Here is a 19,054-nt window from a genome sequence, read left to right on the forward strand (position 1 = left end):
GTCTGCACGTCAGGTGTAGCCCGTTGCCATCAGTCTGCGAGGCGGTGCAGTAGCCTGGGGAGCTGGGAAGCAGCCGTGGGTGACCAGCAGCGGGAACACGACCACCTATATGATATTTAAGCGTCTGGGTGTGTCGGCAGTGCTCACATGGAGCTCTGGATGTGCGAGATAGCAGCGGTAGACGTGGCAGAGGGGGAGAGGAGCATACGCTGCAGGAATGCTGATTGTGTCGCATCCTTCTGTGTTTGATCTCCTCCCGCCACGCGTTGTGTTAACCAGCACTGGGAGAACAGGTTGAAAGAACCTCCCAACCTCCCTCAGGTTGCGGAAGCCCATTTGTAGTAGAATAGCTGGACTGCGCAAAGCCTCACTCAGTCACGCTTGCTACTCTGATATTCCTCACACTAGTTCGAGCCTCTGTTATGGAGGGTCCTGGCCAAGCTGAGAACCATTTTCCCCAAAAATACAATGGGGAACGTGTCTAATACTTCATACTGTCAAGTAGGTCAAAATTACTCCCATTTTTGAAATAGTGAAAGGGAGGGGATGCAGGAAATGAGATGCCCCAAGGCTACATGCTGAATCAGTAGCAGAAGCAAAATGAAAATATAGAACTTCCTGCCTCTTTACTCATCTCCTTGAATGCTGTTGATGATTAAGCTCTTACAACATTAGGGTAGTCAATGACCTCTGGATCTCTGGTCAGTGATCAGGGCCCCAGTGTACTAAATGCAGAAAAGAATAAAACAAAGACAATTTCAAAGAATTGGAAAAAATAGAGGGCAAGGAATTTATTTTGTGGCCAGAACATAAATGTTGCCCCCGCCAATTACTCAACAGTGTCTCTTCCAGTAAGGAAGGAAGTTTCTGTAGTTCTACTCCTATGGGTCCACTGGGAGTTTAGATTGGCATAAGCCATAAAGTTATTACCCAAAGAGGCAACGCTATGGTCACACTTCCTCCCCTACACACTGTTTCCGCCTCTGTGCTGCCTTCCCTTTCACCAACACAGCAGTTCAAGCAGCCATGCAGAGAACCAGCCTGGGGAAATGATCAATATTAAAATTAAATTTTTCTTTTCCTTGCATAGGCTGACTTTACCACGAGCAAGTCCTGGTTCACTGCACAGCTGTATGAACACTCCTGCTGGCACAGGGGACAAGGTGGCATAGGATAGGAACAAACGGCCAGAGGGGAAGGGAGGCTGGACCTTCCTCTTTCAGGGATGCCAAAACTGCTCAGGAAACTATAGCTTCTCTGTTCCTCTGCCAATCTCAGCACAGAAAACAGAGGTCTGAGGGTCACAAAAACGAGCACATTGGCTCTGCAGCTTTCTCCTGCTTTGCTCCTGAACAGATGGAATTGACTCAGTTTTTTTGATGCTGGTACTTGATTTGTTATTAGAAGACACAGGCCATTTTCTGCTGTGTGTGGGGGGACTACCCACAGGGCTGAAATCAGCTTTCGCTGGATTTCATCTGCACTACGATTTTTGATGACCATGTCACTTGTCTCCTTCAGGAGGACTGGTTTAACTCTGCGAGGAAGAGTTCAGATAGCCTGTCCATCTTCTTTCCAGTGGTGTTAGGTTTGGTCTTCTAACCTTTAGACTTTCCAAACCGGGCAAGCGCTCTGTGCTGGTGAATAGAGCGGCTTTGGCTGCAGCCAAAGAGATTTCTTCCTCAAGAAAGCAACCCTTTTATCTCCTTAGCTTGTGTAGGAAGGAAAAGGAAGGTGAGGCGCTGTAGTGCTTCACACTGAGAGCTAGCAGAAAGCTGTCCTGTGGCATTTACTAATTTATGAAAACCACTTTTTTCCCCAAAGTTAGGGGATGCGAATCACTATCTTCTCATTAGCACTTCTGCTTCTCTGTCAGTCTTCTAGCATAATCACTAAAACAAACATAAAACTCAAACAAATAACAAACAAAACTTACTGTAGTGAAATATAAGCTCAAAAGCAGGGAGGAGCCATTATGGTGGAGGCACACTTATCACTATGTGAAAAGGTGTATTTATGAAAAGGTATATTTGGACTCAGAGTCTCAGCTCCGCAAAACTCACACTGTGTTTTTCAGGGGCATGAGAGAGGTGTTATGTAGTGGGCCTGGAAATCTTGCAGGTCAGAGTTTGGGCTTGGAAATCTTTGTAGCATAAAGGAGTGCACAGTAACAGTCTCTGAGGTAGTATGACCATTAATGAAGAGACTGTATAGTTACAATAGACATCTTCAGCAGTGAAAAAAGGGACTAGAGCGTTAGAAAAGGAATGGGGACAAGGACACTGCCATGACACTGCATGGGGCCCCCAGTGTCGTGAATACGATGTGAATGGAAATCCATTCCCCTTTCTTAAAAAAAGAAGGCACTAGAAACAGTAACGGTTCAAGGAAGGGCAACCTAGGTGGTCAGCCGTATGGAATGGCTTCCATTCACGGCATCTCTAAATGTATAAAAACGTGAATGTAAAGGAGAAAATAAATATGAAAGGATTGTTCTCTGTCTCTTCCAACAGAAGAACCAGCAGGGGTTTCTTGCAAAACAGCAGATGTTGGCTCAAAGCCAAGAAACTACGAGAGTCTTTCCCGTAACGAGTAGTTCACCTGTGGAACTTGCTGTCAAAGGACATTGGTAAACGCCAAAAGCACACATGAATTCACAAAGTAATTTAATGGAAGAAAATTAATCGTAGACTATCAAACACAGTGACACCAGCTCCTGCTGTGGAATTCCCTGAGCCGCGTGCAGCTTGGGAGGATGCCCCGGGGAAGCATCACGAGACCATTACACTAATCTGCTCTTCCCTCAGCGTTCACCACTGGCTACACTTTGAGACAGGATGTGTTTCAAGACACAGACAATTTGGTCTGACCAGGAAGGCTGTTCTTATGCATAAAAAAGACAGAGAGTTAAACAAGCCAAGCAATGCAAACTAAGCCATTGATAATAACTCTCTGTGGAAATCCATCTTTAAAACATAAGCGCATAGCTAGGCCTGATCCCAGTATTGTGTAGATACACTCAGACAGGCCCAGCATCAAGCCCATTTGAAAACATTTGCCTTCTTACAACTATAGGTTTCTGTCTGGACAAAAACAGTTGCATGGCCTAGGCCTAAGTTTGCCTTCTGTAACTACACTTTAAGTGAAAATGAAGTGCACCGTTAAGCTGTTTTGATAATTTCTTCTTATGCTTTCTGCTCAACAGGTTTACTTTGTTTTAAAAGTATGTTTCTGTGATACTTATAGCTATGTTTATGTAATTTTGTGGTTAAAGTAGAAGAGAGAGGAAAACCTTGGTTCCCACAGGAAACATAACTCAACCTCTTGCAAACAGGTAACATTCTTGCCATATCAGTGCGATAAAGAACTTCAATGAGAGGCAAATCCTGCCAAGGTTTACACCTGGGTAAAACTGCCTACTGTGACTAGCTCAAGAGAGGTTAATGAGGTTTCTCCATGCGATTCAGTTTCTGCCGGTGGATCCTTCTGTGCAGGAACGGGGCCTGGGACAGCTTTGGCTGTCAATAAGTTTGTTGATTTGTTAAAATGCCCTCAATGATCGTTGTTTGCTGGAGCTGAGCCTGTGTTTACCTCTGTTTCTCAGAGGTCTTCGACAAGGCAGAAACGGTTTCGCTGTGGGCCTGTGGGTTTGGCAGCGGAAAGGGATGATGAGATTTTGCCGGTCATCTCACTGGAGGTGGAAGGGGAAAACACCATCACCGCCTTGCCCGCAGGCAGCGGGGTAGCGCCATCCACACCCCGGCACCTTTTCCATTATTATTTCCAACAAGCGCCTCCTGGCACCGGTAGCGACTGGCTACGGCTCTCCGTGCCGTGCCCCACGGGTGGGGCGAACGCGTGGGAGGCCTCGCGGGGAGCAGGGCAAGCCGGGGAGCGCCCCGCGGGAGCTTGGGGGCCAGCGAGCCGGGCGGCGCGCAGCCCCACGGCCCCGCCGCGGACACCCGTGGGCATCCCCGCCGGCCGGGCCCGGGCGTTGCTCTCGCCGCCGGGCTGTTGTTGGCCGCCGGGCAGCGAGTCAGCGCCCGGCCAGGGCTCCCGGAGCCGGTTTCCTCCTCCTCCTCCTCCTTCTCCCCGGCCTCTCTCTTTCTCTCTGCGCGAATTTACCCAGAAGTGCTTTGGTGCGTGTGCGTTTCCGCCGGTTTTTCCTGTCGGAGGAGGGAAGGGGGAGCTGTTTTCTCTTTTTGCCTCGCTCCCTCCGCGTTTGCAGTGTATTTTGTGTCCCTTTTCTCCTCCGACTCCTCCTGCTCCTGCTCCTGCTCCTCCTCCTCCCCGGTTATCTTTGTCTGGCTCGCAGCACCCCGCTCCAGCCCAGCGCTGCGCCCCTGCCCCGCCGCCGGGACGGGCCGCCCTGCCGGTGCCGGTGCCGGTTGCCGGTGCCGTTTCATGCGAGGGCAGCGCCGCGGGCAGGGCTCGGGGGAGGCGGCGGGGGCTCGGCCGCGGCGGTGGGCGTGAGCCCCCCATGCGAGAGCGGCGCCGGGGCTGCTGCTGCCGCCGCCGCCGCCGCCGGCTCCCGGCGTGAGCGCCGCCCCGCCGCGGGCCGGGCCGGGCCGAGCCGAGCCGAGCCGAGCCGTGCCATGCCCGGGCGCGGGGCGCGCCGCGAGGCTGCCAGAGGCTCCCGGCCCCGGCGTCGCTCCTGCCGCTGTCGCCGCCGCCGCGACATGGTGTGAGCCCGCCGCCCCCGGGGCACCGACCGAGCGACCCAGCGAGCGACCCACCGACGGGCGCGGGGGGCGCCGCCGCCGCCCAGAGCCCCGCACGCCCCGCGGGGGGGGGGACAGACGGACCGCAGCACCCCCCCTCCCCTGCCTCCTTCCTTCGCCTCCCTCTGCCCCCTCCTCCTCCTCCTCCCACCATCCATCTATCTATCCATCATCCCCCCCCCCTCCAACCCCTCCCAATGCTGAAGAGTTTCAACACGGCGGGGCTGGAGTGAAGAAGGGAAGGGCAAAAAGGAGGAGAGGAGCTACGCGCAATTCACATCTTCTTCAGCGGAGGGGGGGGGCGGCGTCTCTATTATTTAACAAAAAGGAAAAAAAAAAGGAAAGGGAAAAAAAAATAAAAGGAAGAGACGGGAAAAATGGCGAACGATTCTCCTGCAAAAAGTCTGGTGGATATCGACCTTTCCTCCCTGCGGGTGAGTGGCGGGCGAGGGGCAGCGGCGGCGGGGCGGGGGCCGGCGCGCCCCGTCGGGGCGGCGGCGGCGGGTGGCAGCGGCGGGGCCGGGGCGCGGGGCGCGGGGGGTCGGCGGCCGCGTGGGGGGAGCCCCGCGGGGGCGGCGGGGAGGAGGGCGCGGGGGGGAGCGCGGCCCGGGGCTGCTTTCCTTTGTTTGCATGTATTGGCATGTGCGTGGAAAAACAGGGCGCAACAGCTGCACGCCGCCAGCAGCCAGCCTCGCTCGCTGCCTCCAGACACGGGCTCTGCCAGGAGCCGTCGCTTGACAAAAAAAATGTAACCCCGCTCCCCTTCTCCCCCCGCCCCCCCTCTTCCTTTTCCCCCCTTCCAGGACCCCGCTGGGATTTTTGAGCTGGTGGAAGTGGTTGGCAATGGCACATATGGGCAAGTCTACAAGGTTTGTGTCAGAATTTCTCTCCTCTCGCTGTTACCATTTTCTAGACGGTACCCGTTTGCTCTGCCGCGCTGAGCGCACGGATGAGGGCGAGCCACCCTCCCTGGCGAGCAGAACAGTTACGGGTAATAAAAACGTTGTCGCTGTCATTGCTGCTGCCCGTGACAAGCTTGCCAGCCTCTTGGCTCCTGCTTTTGGAAGGGAGGGGAGAGAAGGGCCGTACGGTGCTTTCCAAAGTAGCCATCCTGCAATAATGAAATATTTCCTCCCCCTCCGCCCCGAATAAATGATCAAACTGAGTGGACACTGTCAAGAGTGGATGCAGAGCCCTATAAATAGGTCCTAAGGCTTATTCAAAATCGCACAAGTCCTCCTGGAAGTTAACTGCTGCTGCGGTGACTTTAAACAAAGGCATTGGCCTTCATTAAAATTGTCACCCGGTTTCCGTGTGGGAAAACCTTCAAAGTGCCTGAGCTGCGGAGTCCAGGGTACTGCATCAGAGCCTGCTGTTATGCCCTGTGCAGCGCCTGTAGTGGGGGGACAAAATGACAGTAGGCAGTCTAAGCAGGGAAGATTATTTTCTGAAATCAGAAATCCCAGAGCAACCTGTTTGACAAGTGTATGACTTTAAAAAATAGAAATAAGAGAGTGTCCATGTGGGTGTGAAACTAGCCTACTTTTTTTTTCTTTTCTTTTCTTTTTTTTTTTCCAGTGTTCAGTCAGTGGAACAAACAAATCTTGAGACTGCATGACTTTGCAGTGAGTGCTAGCTACCAGGATGACTAATTATTCACACAGTCTTAACACTTGGCTAGAGGCAGAAGGATCTAGCCTTAAATTGTGTAAAAATGCAAGGAAAATTTGAAGAGGGAAGGAGAGAACTGAAAGTAACTGTGAATTAAACAAGACAGTTTAATTTTTAAGTTTTCGTGATGGCAAGATACTGCTGCATGCAACTTGGGCAGCTAAAAGAAAGCATTTCCGTGTGTCTTCTGCAAATGAAACACATGTCAGTTTGTTTTGAGGGAGTGAACCGCAGCCTTCATGATGGAGAAGCGTTCTGTCTTCACAGCAAGCGAGCTGCATTTTAAGACTAGAAATAAAATAACTGGGCTGCTTCTGTTTGCAGAAAAGCTGGAAAACCATATGTGGCTCAGAAGGCCGGAGGAAGGCAGGGAGATTGATTAGAAGCTGCACTTTGGCATCACCTTGGCTAGACCTGTTTTTTTGTGTAATTCTTCTGCTCCAGAGCTTGCATCGCATCACCTAAGCTCTTCTTACCAAAAAAAAAAATTATGGGGTGCGAATTTGTAACTTTAAACTCTCCTGTTAATTATTTGCAATTTGGTGCATTGTTTCTTGGCTTACTTGTTAATGCTTTGACATAATTAGTGAACTCTTTGTTGGTTTAACTGTCCTGACAATAGAAACTGTTAATTTCATTTTCATTAAGTGGTGTAAAATTCTCCCAGAAAGGTTATTTTAGGAATGAAACTCGGCAAATGCATTTATCAGTTTGGAACAGCGAATGATCACCTGAGGTGTAAGGGGCAGTTGTGTTACTCTGATAACATGGATAGCGACAGACGGTTTCTGTCAGAGCGCTAGTTTTCATGTCCGTCTCATCAGATTTCCCCTCTCCTTCCTCACTGTGTAGGAAATGGTGAAAACGTTTCCTCTTGCCTATCAGATGAAGAAATGCTGGCGTAGGTGTCAGCAATAAAAGAAGTGTTTGAATACTGATGTGCTGTAGAGCCTTTCAGACCTTAGTACGTTGGGCGGGTGTGTAAGTTTGGGTTTGCACAGGTAATTATGCGTTTGTCCACGTTTGTGTTAGCCTAGTACCTGTTCTTAAGATGTGGACAGGTAACAGGGTTGTACATAAACAAAAACTTCCCTTTGTGATTAAAGCTCTGCTTTGTTCATAGAAGAATATGTCACGAAAAGAAAATGTCAATGGGCCCTGCAATAGTATTTAACTTTTCTCAGCCACTGTTCTGTTTGGAAAAATGCTCTAGAGACATGTAAAGATGGAACTATGTGTGTATGTTTTGTGGGCTTTTGGAGGAACTGCATGACTGAGGGAAAAAGCTGATTAACTCTTAACTGTGTTTGCTTGTTGCCTTTCGCTTTCCTCCTACCCAGCAACCTAGGCTTGAAATACCTTTTCCCGAACGTTTGTAGTCTCCTTTTAACCGGTTGGTAACGCTGAGCGACCGGCCTCGTAGAATTTTGTGTGCCAAGCCGTGCTCCGAGACCTGCCAGGCATTGCTGGTTTGAGGTTCTTCCACAGTTGTGTATCGGCATCAGTGATGATGTCATCCCGGCAGCAGGAGCAGGATTGGTTGGCGCCCTGCCACCGCGGGGAGCACGGAGGGCATGACGTGAGCTCTTTGTCTAGCTCATGCACATCAGTGATGGTCCCGAAGATCGTTTGTCTTGCTAGGGAGTTTCGGTTTGAACTGGAGGAAGAAGAATGCGTTGACCTGTTGAAAAGCCGGAAATGCTCCAGGCTTTCTTGTCGTTGCCTTAGTTGAGCTCGTCGAAAGCACATTTCTGCATGAAGAAAAAAGAGCTAAGATGTATAATACACATATATGTATATGTGTGCATATATATATGTGTGTGTAAAACATGATGGCAGTCCTCAGTTGTTGTTTGACACGTAAATGAACATCAGTCCGGTAGTGCAAGTGGAGTCAGGCTTTGACACAGAACAGTCAGTGTAGGTACTCTTGGGACTTTATGCCGTTAAAAGGGTTGGCTTATGTGGAATATATTGTAGGACTGGGAGCTGTGTGATAAGGCATTCAGGAGTACTAAGCTTTCAGCTGCTTCCGTGACAGTCCATAGAATTTGCATTATTTTCGCCTTCCTGATCTTGCTGTTGCCTCTCCTTTACACGGGAGAGGCAAGCTTTGCGTTTCAAGAAGAGCTTATTACACAGTGGTGAATCAGGGGAAAAAATGAGCCACAGATTCCCTGGCGCAGCGTGCCTGAAAGGAACGGAAACTCTTTGCTTCGTGGATGCACATCCAGCTGGTGGAGGGGGCAGGGACAACGGAGGGGGCTGGTTCATTTGTCCTGGAGGGGAGCAGAGCTCCCCAGCAGAAAATTTGAAATCCTCAGGACTGAAAGTCCGGCTTGCCTGGAAGTTGTTTACCCTTTTGTAGTCAGTTCAAAGTGTAAGCATGATGGCACAAAAGAAAGAATTAAAACTTTCCCTAGTAGTATTTCCTAGTAGTAACTTGAAGTTAACAAGCAAGCGGTTCAGTTTTGCAAGAGGCAGCCAGCAGGGTCACCTTTAGGTTGATGTAGAAATGCCCGGCCGCAGAAGCCCTGTAAGTTTATATTTTGAAAGAGCGTGGGTTTCGAAGAGCCGCGTGAATTTTTCCGATTTTGAGAGACGTATTTCCCTCCGACAGGTTGGTGTCAGCTGAGGAGAGCTCCACGGCACGCGCGGGCTTGTCAGGAGCGCGTTGCCTCCTTGCAGGCGGCCAGGCCAATGGGCTGCACGGACCTGGCGCTGGGTCACCTTGCCTCTCCCTGAGTTGCAAAGGCAGGGTAGTGATATACCCTGTTTAGCTAATCAGATGCAAGCTGGGAATGATCTGAATTCAGCAGAATTCAGGATTCAGCAGAAAATTGGTGTTATCAGGTAATCGTGCTTTTTGTCCAGGTTGCTGCCTTGTGAAACAAAGGCTGTGCATACAGTGTCCTCTCGTCCTAGAGGCAGTCACGCTTTATCAGGGCACTTCAGTGTAACTGGGGCTTGTAGTCAGCGTAGCGAGTGATTGACGATTTTAAGGAGTATTTTTTTTGATCTTTCGCAAAGAGTGAAGGAGCATTTTTAGCGCTGTTGCGGTTAAACTTTATTTTTTTGCATACAGTAGTAAGCTAATTTGAAGTTTTGCTCACGCAAAATGAAAGCACTCCCTAAGTTTACCTCAAGATAAGATTTGGATCAAGTGTTTGCTTCCCTTTTTATAATGCGAAAAAGACCTGTGGATTAAAGGCATTGGTTAGAAATTTGAAAATTGTAAAATTTGTACCATCTGATCATGCTAAACGCATATTTTATTAATTTTGCTCTGACCCTGAATTGTGTTAATTGCTCAGTCACTTTCTTTTTTTTGGACGTGTGTGTATGTATGCACTTTTAAAGATAGATGACACTTTAAAGTAGCTGTTCTGAGTGTGCTGTTAGGTCTCACAGATAGACATCATAATTCTGTTTCCGCAGAAATGACTAGGGGAAAGAATGCTTTTGTGCAACTTCTGAGGCATAACAGGAACACACCAGAAAGATCCGAATTAGCGGTGATACTCCTAATTGCCCTTAACTCGGGCTGGTGTGGCTTTCTAAGAGCCTTGTAATAGTTAATTCATAGTGAAGGCTTCTTTTGTTGATTTATGTTGCAGCCTTCCAAAACTGCATGTAAATGATGTGCATTGTCTAACTGCTGGCTCATAAAAGGAAATGATGTAAGATGTGATCGTTTAAATGCTGATTTGAAAATAAATTAAAACTTGGATAAATGTTTTCCCACGCTAAGGATACTCTATTTTTATCTTAATGGCCTTTCTATGGTGACTGTTTTGGGGGGTAGGGAGAGGGGACAGTGCTTGGTATTCTGAACTAAGTCAGTTGATTTCCCCCTGCCTTCCCCCCCCTTCTTTCTCTCCCTACTAAACGGACATCATTGTGGATTGAAATGATTTTGTTAAACACGAATACAATTCCAGTCTTATCACTATAAAGACAAACTGTATTCAGGATCAGTGAGGTCACCGGCTCTCAGGAACTGGTCCAGACCAGCTTATATAAGTATAAACTGATCTTCTTCCCTTCCTCCTCTTATTTTTTGTGGCTCCTATTGCAAAGTGACAGTTTGCCTTTGGAAAAAAAACAGGAAGGACCAAAGAGTGGCTGGAATGCTGGCGTTTCTCTGGATCTCAGGCGAGATGTAGTCTCTCCCTTAGCGTTGTTCTGGTCCTCCCCTTCCCCCCTCGCCCCACCTCCCCCTCCAAAAAAATTACTGAACTTCTGAACAGTTCTCCATCACCCAAATCCTTTTTAATTAAATATACAAAAGCTAGGCAAGCGGCCAGTGGGGATTACTGATATTTATTTTTATTAAAAAAAAAAAGAAGGAAAAAAAAAAAAGAAAGCAAGCTGCTAATTGTGGGTAACCACATGTCCCTCTCATTCTTCCTCCCCCAGTCCATCTGTCTGTTTGTCAAAATGTCTTTTTTGTATCTTGTCTTAAATCAAATTGCAGGCTCTTGGGGCAGGGACTCTCTAATCTAGGAGTAATTAGAACAGGGCCTGGCACTTTGGGACCTGGATGTGTGCAGAGCTTCGAGGAGATGGATGTAACAAAATATAGCACAGAGACTTAGCTGACTGCTAAGAAAATGTTCAGCTTTCTGTGGGAAGATTTTCAACTGATCTGGGTAAAATTTCAGTCGAAGTCTTACCATACTGTCTCCCTGCTTTTCGTATGTGTATATTTTCTCTTGGTAGCTCTTCTTTCATATTATTATGTTAGCTGAGCTGTTTTTGGACGACCTGTTGCCGGTTCCCAGCTTGCCCAGTTACGCCTGTCTTCTGCTGGAGGGTCATTCCCCCAGGCTTGCGTAGTGAGATGATTTTCCCCATGAAGGTCTCTCTGCGTCTCCTCCAGGCATCAGGAATGCTAGCTTAATTCCTAAGGCCTAGAATAGGGATTTTTGTTAGTTTTAGAGACCTTGAAGAAAGAAGGGGAGAAAAATATGAACATGCTTTGGATACCTTCCTTTCCCTCCCTTTTTGCTCCCTCGTTAACATTGGTAATGCAGTTTTCAATGACATCATATCAACTTCCACGCTCAGGTATGGGAGCGGGCACCAGGGCCTCGGTGGTAGTGCAGAGAAATGCAGGGTTTTGCTTCTGCGATGGCAGCAGATCTGTGCCTCCTGTCCTAGGGGATGATGGGGAGGAAAGTTTCCAAAGGGAATCCAACATTACAAGAAGTGCTCAGCCTTTGCGTTTCGTTGCCTTCAGCGTATACATTTTTTAGTATAAATTTTTGGACTAGAATGATGACTGACTTTTCTCATGTTGTCGCATGTATGTTTGTGTATACACATTATCTTCTGGTCATCTTTTCACATGGTGCTTTCTGCTGCAACCGTGATTTCAGGCTGGTAGGTTGTGTAGTTGCTTTCTCAAGATCTGTTTTCCTTGGAGGAAAGTGGTATTTTAGTTGTTCCCTTTTTACATTTCTGACTGTACGCTCTGGCTCCTCCAGAAGTATTTCTCCTTGCCTTTGGATGACGTTGACACTTAAGCTTGATAGCATTGACTTGCACAATGCGGGCTTGACTGTAGTCAAAAGTTACAGTAGATGCTTATCTGCAGCGTTATTTTAGGTCCCAGTCCAACTCCCACTGGAGACAGTGGAAAGAATTCAATTCACTTGAATGAGAGGTGGATTTGGGAGGGGATCTCCTAGTTTTGCGCAAGCATTTTCTTATCAAATACCTGACGTTTGTAGCATTCTGGGTCCCCGATTGTTTTCCAGATCGGCACGGTCTCAAAAAAAGACAGTGTTGGCTCTAGAAGTTGTCAACTACAGGAAGAGGAAGGGGGGGGGGGGGAAAAGCAACTGTGCACGCTACTTAGGAATCTTGAGGTAACTCTGAATATAGGAAGCTTTGAAATTTTACCACTGCAACTCGATATTACTTTCAAAGTATTTTTCCTTCCTTGGATGCAGTGTGAAAGACTTGCACAAAATGTGATACGGATTCTAAACGGCAGACTGCTGCCAAATGGTCCATGTGCCGTTCTGAGGTTCGTGATCAGGCCTTCACCCGATGCCTTTGTTCCTGTCCCCCCGTCCTATCTTGAGCAAGGCTTGACACACCTCCTCCCAGGTGGTGAAGGGGCTCAGCAGTCTGAAGGTCTGTGGTATCTGTTTTCAGTGTTTGAAGAAGGGCAGGAACGCTTTCGGAAAGAGAAGCAAGTACAGACTGGAGACCCGATAGTTTTGCAGATGGAACAGTCCATTGCTCTGTCGGCCTTTTGCAGCAGAGTGAAAATTGCTGTTCTGACCTCGGCGATGTTGGTTTTAATTTGCTGCTGGTTGGGAAGCCTGTGAAAAGCAGCACCTGCCGGGACTGAAGCGGGATGAAATCCTAGAGACTGGGAAATGGAGATGCCCCCCCTTGGAGATGACTGCTACCTCTGACGCATGTGGGGTCAGATGGACTTATGGATAGAGCCAGCTTCCCTGCACTTTGTTTAGAAATTGGTGCAGCTACTTCCATCGAAAGTGCCCTATGCAACTCGCTGGAGTGGGCATGAAAGGTGTTGACCTCTCGCTGGGGTATTCCCTTGCTCTCCTCCTCCTTGATCTTCCAGAATAAATCATACGAATGAAGGACCAAGTCAATGGTAAAATGTGGGGTTGGGAAGTCAGCGGGAAGAGACAGTTGGACAACTTAGAGAAAAACAACCCTAATGAAAGTGAATTTACTGAGGAAATGAGAGGGTGAAGGAGGAGAGGTGGGCATAAGCGCCAAGCACAAATCAGTAGGAGATTCACCGTTGTGGGACACAAAAAGTAGCGTGGAGTCAGTAAAGTGCTTAGTACAAGAAAAAATAATAGGTTAACTTCACTGTCAGTAGAAATCTTTACTTAAATAACAGAACAAGCGATGTTAAAATACATTGGGTTTGAGCCGTGGCAGTTGAGGAATCTTCTGCTTTCGCTAGCCAGCCAGCCAACCTCTGAGCGTATGCACACTGGAGGAAGGTTTATTTAAACAGATTTTTGTGCTGATTTCAGTGCATCCCAGGCTGGCTAGAGCTCCCTCAACCCACTTGGTTATGCTGTGTCCGTATGCCAGAATAGGTGATTTTTGCGGGGAGGCGGGGGAAAATTGGCAAAATAGCTCTTTTGCAGTCTGCGCCACACCTCCCTGGTTGCTGTGCCGCTGTAACTGTCATTGCAGCTATGCAAACAGGACACCGCAAGTGCCGACAAGTCCTGATCAGCCTGTCTAGTAATAAAACAATTGATGTGGGACAACTCCTACCACGGATGCAGTTATACTGGTGTCATAGTGGTTATCTGGTGTCTTGGTCACCTCCCTCTGAAGCTTTCCCATAAGCCGCTGATAAGAGTCACTCTCCATGTAGGGACTGCAATGAGTCATGAAATATGTACTCCTGGTTGAAATAGTTAAATAGACTGAAGGCAAACACTTCCTGGAGGCAGGTAGCTCCGCTGCTGAAGAGGGCCCGCCGTGGCCTGGTATTGGTCACGCAGCCGTGGGGCCTAATGTTGTGTTAAATTACCACCCCCAAAGTGTTTTTTCTCTTTAACATTCCTACGGAGTTCCCCTTAACTTCACTGGCTGTTTCTCAGCAGTTCTGAAAATCTAAAATCTTAAAAAAAAAAGGTTTTAGATTTGACTGGTTTGGTTACTGTCTTTTTATGTTGTACCACTCCATAGCGCGCACTAGTCCGTAGCGTGGCTCCGGTTTCTGCACCCGGCTGCTTCGCGGGAGGACAGAGGTGAAATGCAGGGACAGTTTTGGGGTAGGTAAAAGAATGGCAGCTGCCATTTCAGACAGCTGCCTGAAATATTGTGTTGCAACAAATCTGATTTTTATTAACTCCCCAGGGATTACCAAGGCGATAGCCTACACCTGCTGATTTACCTCAAAATTGGTGCAGTTTGTTTGAGCTTTTTGCATTTGGAAGTTTTAAAAATTACTTGAAAGACTGAAAATAAAGCAGTCATGTTCCGTTAAGCTCTGATAGTTTCACTTGTTTCTTCCTAGGATTTTAGGGGATGACAATGGATAAAACTTTACGATTTTAAACAGTACGCTCAAGCCAAAATAAACTTGTCTTACAAGCTTGCCCCCTACACTTTGAGCTGTCTAATGGTGTTGGGTTGTTTCATTTTCAAAACAAGGGAAGAAAAGCCCAGGGCCTTAATGTATTATAGTAAAGTGTCCTATGCTGTACCTGTTTTTATGTATACTAAAGAGTGTGGGGATGCCCCTCCCAACACTTTGGCAGTTCACTATTTTTCTTCATTTTTGTACATCACAAGGAAAATTCTGTTTAATATTTAAAAGGAAGCGAAGCGGTGCCCATCCTACAAGGTGGTAGTCAAGAGGGAATACGAAGCGGTTGAGTTACAAACCCTTGCAGGTCGGGCCTCGTAGAGAAAATCGAAATGCTGACGGACCCTTAACTGTAGTGCCACCAGCATATGCTACTGCAATAATCTAAGCGATTCTTGGGGGAACTGGCACAGTGGTGTCTGAATATAATGATGAGGTATTTCCTGAGTGGAAGCTCTAATTGAATTTCTTTTGTGCTTCTCCAAGTAACTGATAGTGCCCCTGTATCTCTAGATATTTTACTGTGGCCTCATAGGCAAAAAATGCATTCTGTAGTGAGTGCTGCAGATATACATGTCCTGTCATTAATCTACAGCTTGTTTCTCTGTGGTGGGCTTAGATTATGTTTTGGAAGGGTGCTTAAGAGCTGGCTGCATACTGTCCTGATGTCTAAATCTGAGCTAGGCGCTCTAGGCCTCATAGTGGAGAGAAGTAAGTCAGATGAATGGCCTATGGAGGTACCTACCTTAGGATGAGATAAATTGCTCTTTACATGAGTCTATCTGTGTCCATTAGTTATAATGGGAACCTAGGATGAACAGGTCAGAGATGTATATCTTCTAAATGTCCATGGTTAGATGGATGGACCCTGCTCTAAACCATGCGTGTAGTAGCTCCTACCTTCACTGGGGAATATGTAGAGGGAGTGAAAACACCTTTGAGGGTTGATGTGTGAAAGTTAACAGCGTGTAACCCCCTCCCCCATCACTGGAAGGGAGGCTTCCCTTCTCCCAAAAGACTCATAAATAAGTGACCTCTTTTTGCATACATTTACCAAGACGTGAATGTGCTTTCCCTCAGTATGGCTGCACTATTGTGTGAAGACTGGGGCCTTAAATACAGGCAGGTTTATTCTTGCAGAACTTATTGGGAATCTGGCTGAGAAGAGCTAGCAGTGTGCAAAGCGGCTATCTCCACTCTGTGCCCTCAGCAGGAAGCACTGGGCTTTCTTCTTTCCAGATAAATTACACTTATACAGAGAATGCGTTTATTCTAGGTTACTATTTTTCAGGACAGAACTAGAGAAGTACCTGAGCTCTTTTGATGGTGTTGATAAGGGTTGTAATTAAGTGCCTGACGTTCAAGCTATTTTTTTTCAAAGGTGTGTTTCTTTGCAAGGTATCCTTTCACTCCAAAACCTGTTTTGTTTTGTTTTTTTTCCCCAGCCATATCATTGTATTGCTTCTCTGTAGCCGTGAGCTCAGCTGGTTGAATTCAATCTGGTTGTGAATCTTATTTTTAAAACTCAGTCTGTTGCAAATCTGAGAATCTTTTCTGTAATTAACACTTTTTTTTTTTTTTTTACTGCATGTTCCTTCAGCAACCCCAGCAGACGTTGCTGAAGTATTTGAAGCTTCATATTCCACACCATTTGTTAAACTGAAGCATCAATTGAATGGTGTTCTCCATTATAAACATAGAAGGAAGTGGAGCTTGGGTGTGCTTCTTCCCTGATATTCAAGTTACCCAGTATGCTTTACTTCTGAATGAGAACGTGGGAGGGAAGTGCAGCCTGGCATTAATGTAATTTACTCTCAGCCACCCAGGAAATATGTAACAAAGGCGGAGTCTAGATCTCCTGACATACAGGTCTATACTTTAATCAGAAGACATCCCTTCACCTCAGTAAGAGCTGAGATCAGCTTTCATAGTTACCCTGTCCAAAGAGGGGGTAGACTTTGCATATTGACTGTATAGTTTCTTAAGGGCAGCCCAGAAGAAGGGCTAAACGTTCTTAGGTGATAGGCAGGTGGATATTATACTGTGAGCCTCATGGCACCGCTGCATATTTTACTTGTGTTTGTAGTGAAACTGTTACGTGCGGTCTTATAATTGGTGAGGCTTATGTGCTTATATGACTTCTGCAAACAGCCCTGAACAGAATTGCTTGCATTTAACTGTACTGCTCTCTGTAACAGAGGTGGGGCAGGTACTAGGATATTTTACCATGACTAAACAGCAGCGTTAATACCTTTAAAATTGGTATATTGGCGTTTATGAGCAGATATCACATTACAATGATAGCTTCAGGGGCCTTCTGCTGTCTGTAAGAGCTCTCGGTTGATTTAGAAAGCAAATAAATACAATTTTAAAACCACTCCAACACAATCATGCATCTTAAACTGAAAATGCAAGGTGATGCTGTATCTTTAGCTTATCCTGCAATCCGTTGTTATTTTGAAAGATTAAGTTAATGACCCACTGTTGAAGGAGGTGGACCGAAAACAATTAAGTGTTGGGAACTGCAGGGAAGTCTCATATATAAGTCCTTCCTTATTTCATTGCAGGTGTCTTAGAATATACTTGTACACAGGTCTCATACTTCACATCTGACATGCACCCAACAATTCAGGTATATGGTTGTAAGATGCTGTATGTTGTACAGGTTCTGACTTTTGGCAGAGCTCATATACCTCCATTCTTGCTTAAATTGTCACCTTCGCCTGTGTTTCTGGTGTAGTCTTATGTGGGAAGAAAGAATGCCAGTCTATTAATAGTGACAGTACAAGCTTTCTCCTCTTCATCTATTACAAGTCCCTGGAATGCTTTGAATAACAAATTCTTGAAAACCTTATTTAATCTAAGTGTTAGGAAAGGTGCACTTAGTTCCTTCCTTTCACTCAAGTCAAATGAAATAAAACTCTGTGATCTCACTGATCCTTGGAGGCTGTGGAAAACGCTTTATAAACGTTCCCATGTGTTTTAGGTGCCTTCTAAGAGTTAAATTCTGGAGCGATGACAAGTGAATATCGAAAAAATGTTTCAAGTCATGTGAAAGAAATTTCAGTTGCTAAATAACTTGCATGTTAGGAGAGGGGATGGGAAAAGCTTTTCTTAGCCTTTGTCAAGTCTTATATGGCAAGGAATGAAAATCTTTATTATTGACCTAATTTTATTTGTGTTTAAGTTCAAAGAGCTCTTGTGAATGAGTTGCTTGTCTTATATGCCACTGGCTTTTATGGTTTTCTGAATGGCTTGAGGCAGTAAATCAGTCCTGAATAATGCTACCTTTCCTTAGGTTTCCTCTGAGGTAATGGAAGAGTACTCTGGTTTCCTCTTCAGGAATAAAAATATATTAGTTATTGACCAGACTTTTTCTGGTTGAGTTGCTGAGTTTTGGAGGTACCTACTTGTGGATTCAGTGGCTGCATTTATATTTCTTTTGGGACACGTAAAAGAAAAGTGTGCAATGAAACAGCTATCATTGACATTGGCGCTTGAGTCGCAGATCAAGTCCTTAGCGCTTTCAAGGTAGCATCCAGGATGTGACTTTGGAGCATCCTCCTCTTTTGCTGCTCGGTACCTCGCAGCTTTTTGACAGCAAAGTATGTAGTGTGCGTGTATGCTGTTGTTGTAAGGAGATACGTGTTGTATATACGTATCAAGCGTGCTGCGTTGGTTCAGCGTGGAACAGCTAGGTTCCACGGCGTGGTTCCACTAGGCTGGAGGGAAAGGGGAAGCTTATGAGGGCAGTTTTATTTTGTGCTCCTCACCGCTATGATTTCCTATGCCAAAAGAAGAGGGGGAGTTAAGCAGATCTCTGAAAATGCCTTGGGAAATATTGGTTAGTTTGTTCCAATGGGGAGAGGGATCCTTGCTTAGTCACGTTGTGCAGAGCTGTACTAAAAGCAGCCTCTGTTGGAGGTACCTCAACTCACTGGAGAACCTGTTGATGCAGTAGCACCACAAAGCAGAGTTTAGTCCTTTTGTGTAACTTAGACAGGAGAAGATGGGAAAAGGAAATCTGAACAGAATCTGTAAAGATGGGATCATCTCAGCCAGTAGATCCTTTCCCTCCACGTTAGTTGGGAGACACGGGAGCAAGTAGCCTCGGCTATTAAAATGCTGCATTACTTTTTAAAGCGGTTCACTTTGCAGAATGAATACACTTAGGGGAGGAAGAGCTGAAATTCTTTTTCTGTGCGCCATCGTCAGAACTGATGATTAGAATGAAATGGCTCATATGGAGGGAAATCCGTTGAAGATGATGTGGTTTTTACAGTATCTGTGAGGCAGTGGTTTGGTCTGCAGAGCTTTGACAGCTCATGATTCTGTGTCGGTGGTGGTAAATGGTGCTGACTTGGCAGGGCCTTTTCAAACCTCCTCTGCCTGTAGTTGGTGCTCACTGTAATATAGAGTAAGAGGTGCCCAAAAAACAAGGGATCTCATAAAGCCCCATGCATTGCTGAACTGTATTAACTCATTTTTTCAAGGTTAGCTGAAAAGTTGAGAATGTGTTTTCCATCCAAGAACTCTTGGTTTAAAGCTCCATTAATTG

At 46.5% G+C, this 19,054-nt stretch overlaps 1 protein-coding gene across 23 annotated transcripts in view; it reads left to right on the forward strand.

The window, feature by feature from the left end:
• The first annotated feature begins 4,737 nt into the window (after nucleotides 1-4,737).
• MAP4K4 (mitogen-activated protein kinase kinase kinase kinase 4) overlaps nucleotides 4,738-19,054 on the forward strand; it is a 168,041-nt gene continuing 153,724 nt past the window's right edge. For 22 of the 23 annotated variants that reach the window (XM_068925104.1, XM_068925124.1, XM_068925132.1 and 19 more), the window contains exons 1-2: nucleotides 4,789-5,155; nucleotides 5,525-5,590. In XM_068925104.1, coding sequence (XP_068781205.1) covers nucleotides 5,099-5,155; nucleotides 5,525-5,590 — 123 coding nt within the window. In that variant the 5' untranslated portion in view covers nucleotides 4,789-5,098. Of the gene's footprint in view, nucleotides 5,156-5,524; nucleotides 5,591-19,054 lie in introns of all 23 variants that reach the window. The other variant, XM_068925062.1, reaches the window with a different exon arrangement.

This window comes from Struthio camelus, chromosome 1, assembly GCF_040807025.1.
Source record: "Struthio camelus isolate bStrCam1 chromosome 1, bStrCam1.hap1, whole genome shotgun sequence".
NCBI classification, from domain to species: Eukaryota; Metazoa; Chordata; class Aves; order Struthioniformes; family Struthionidae; genus Struthio; species Struthio camelus.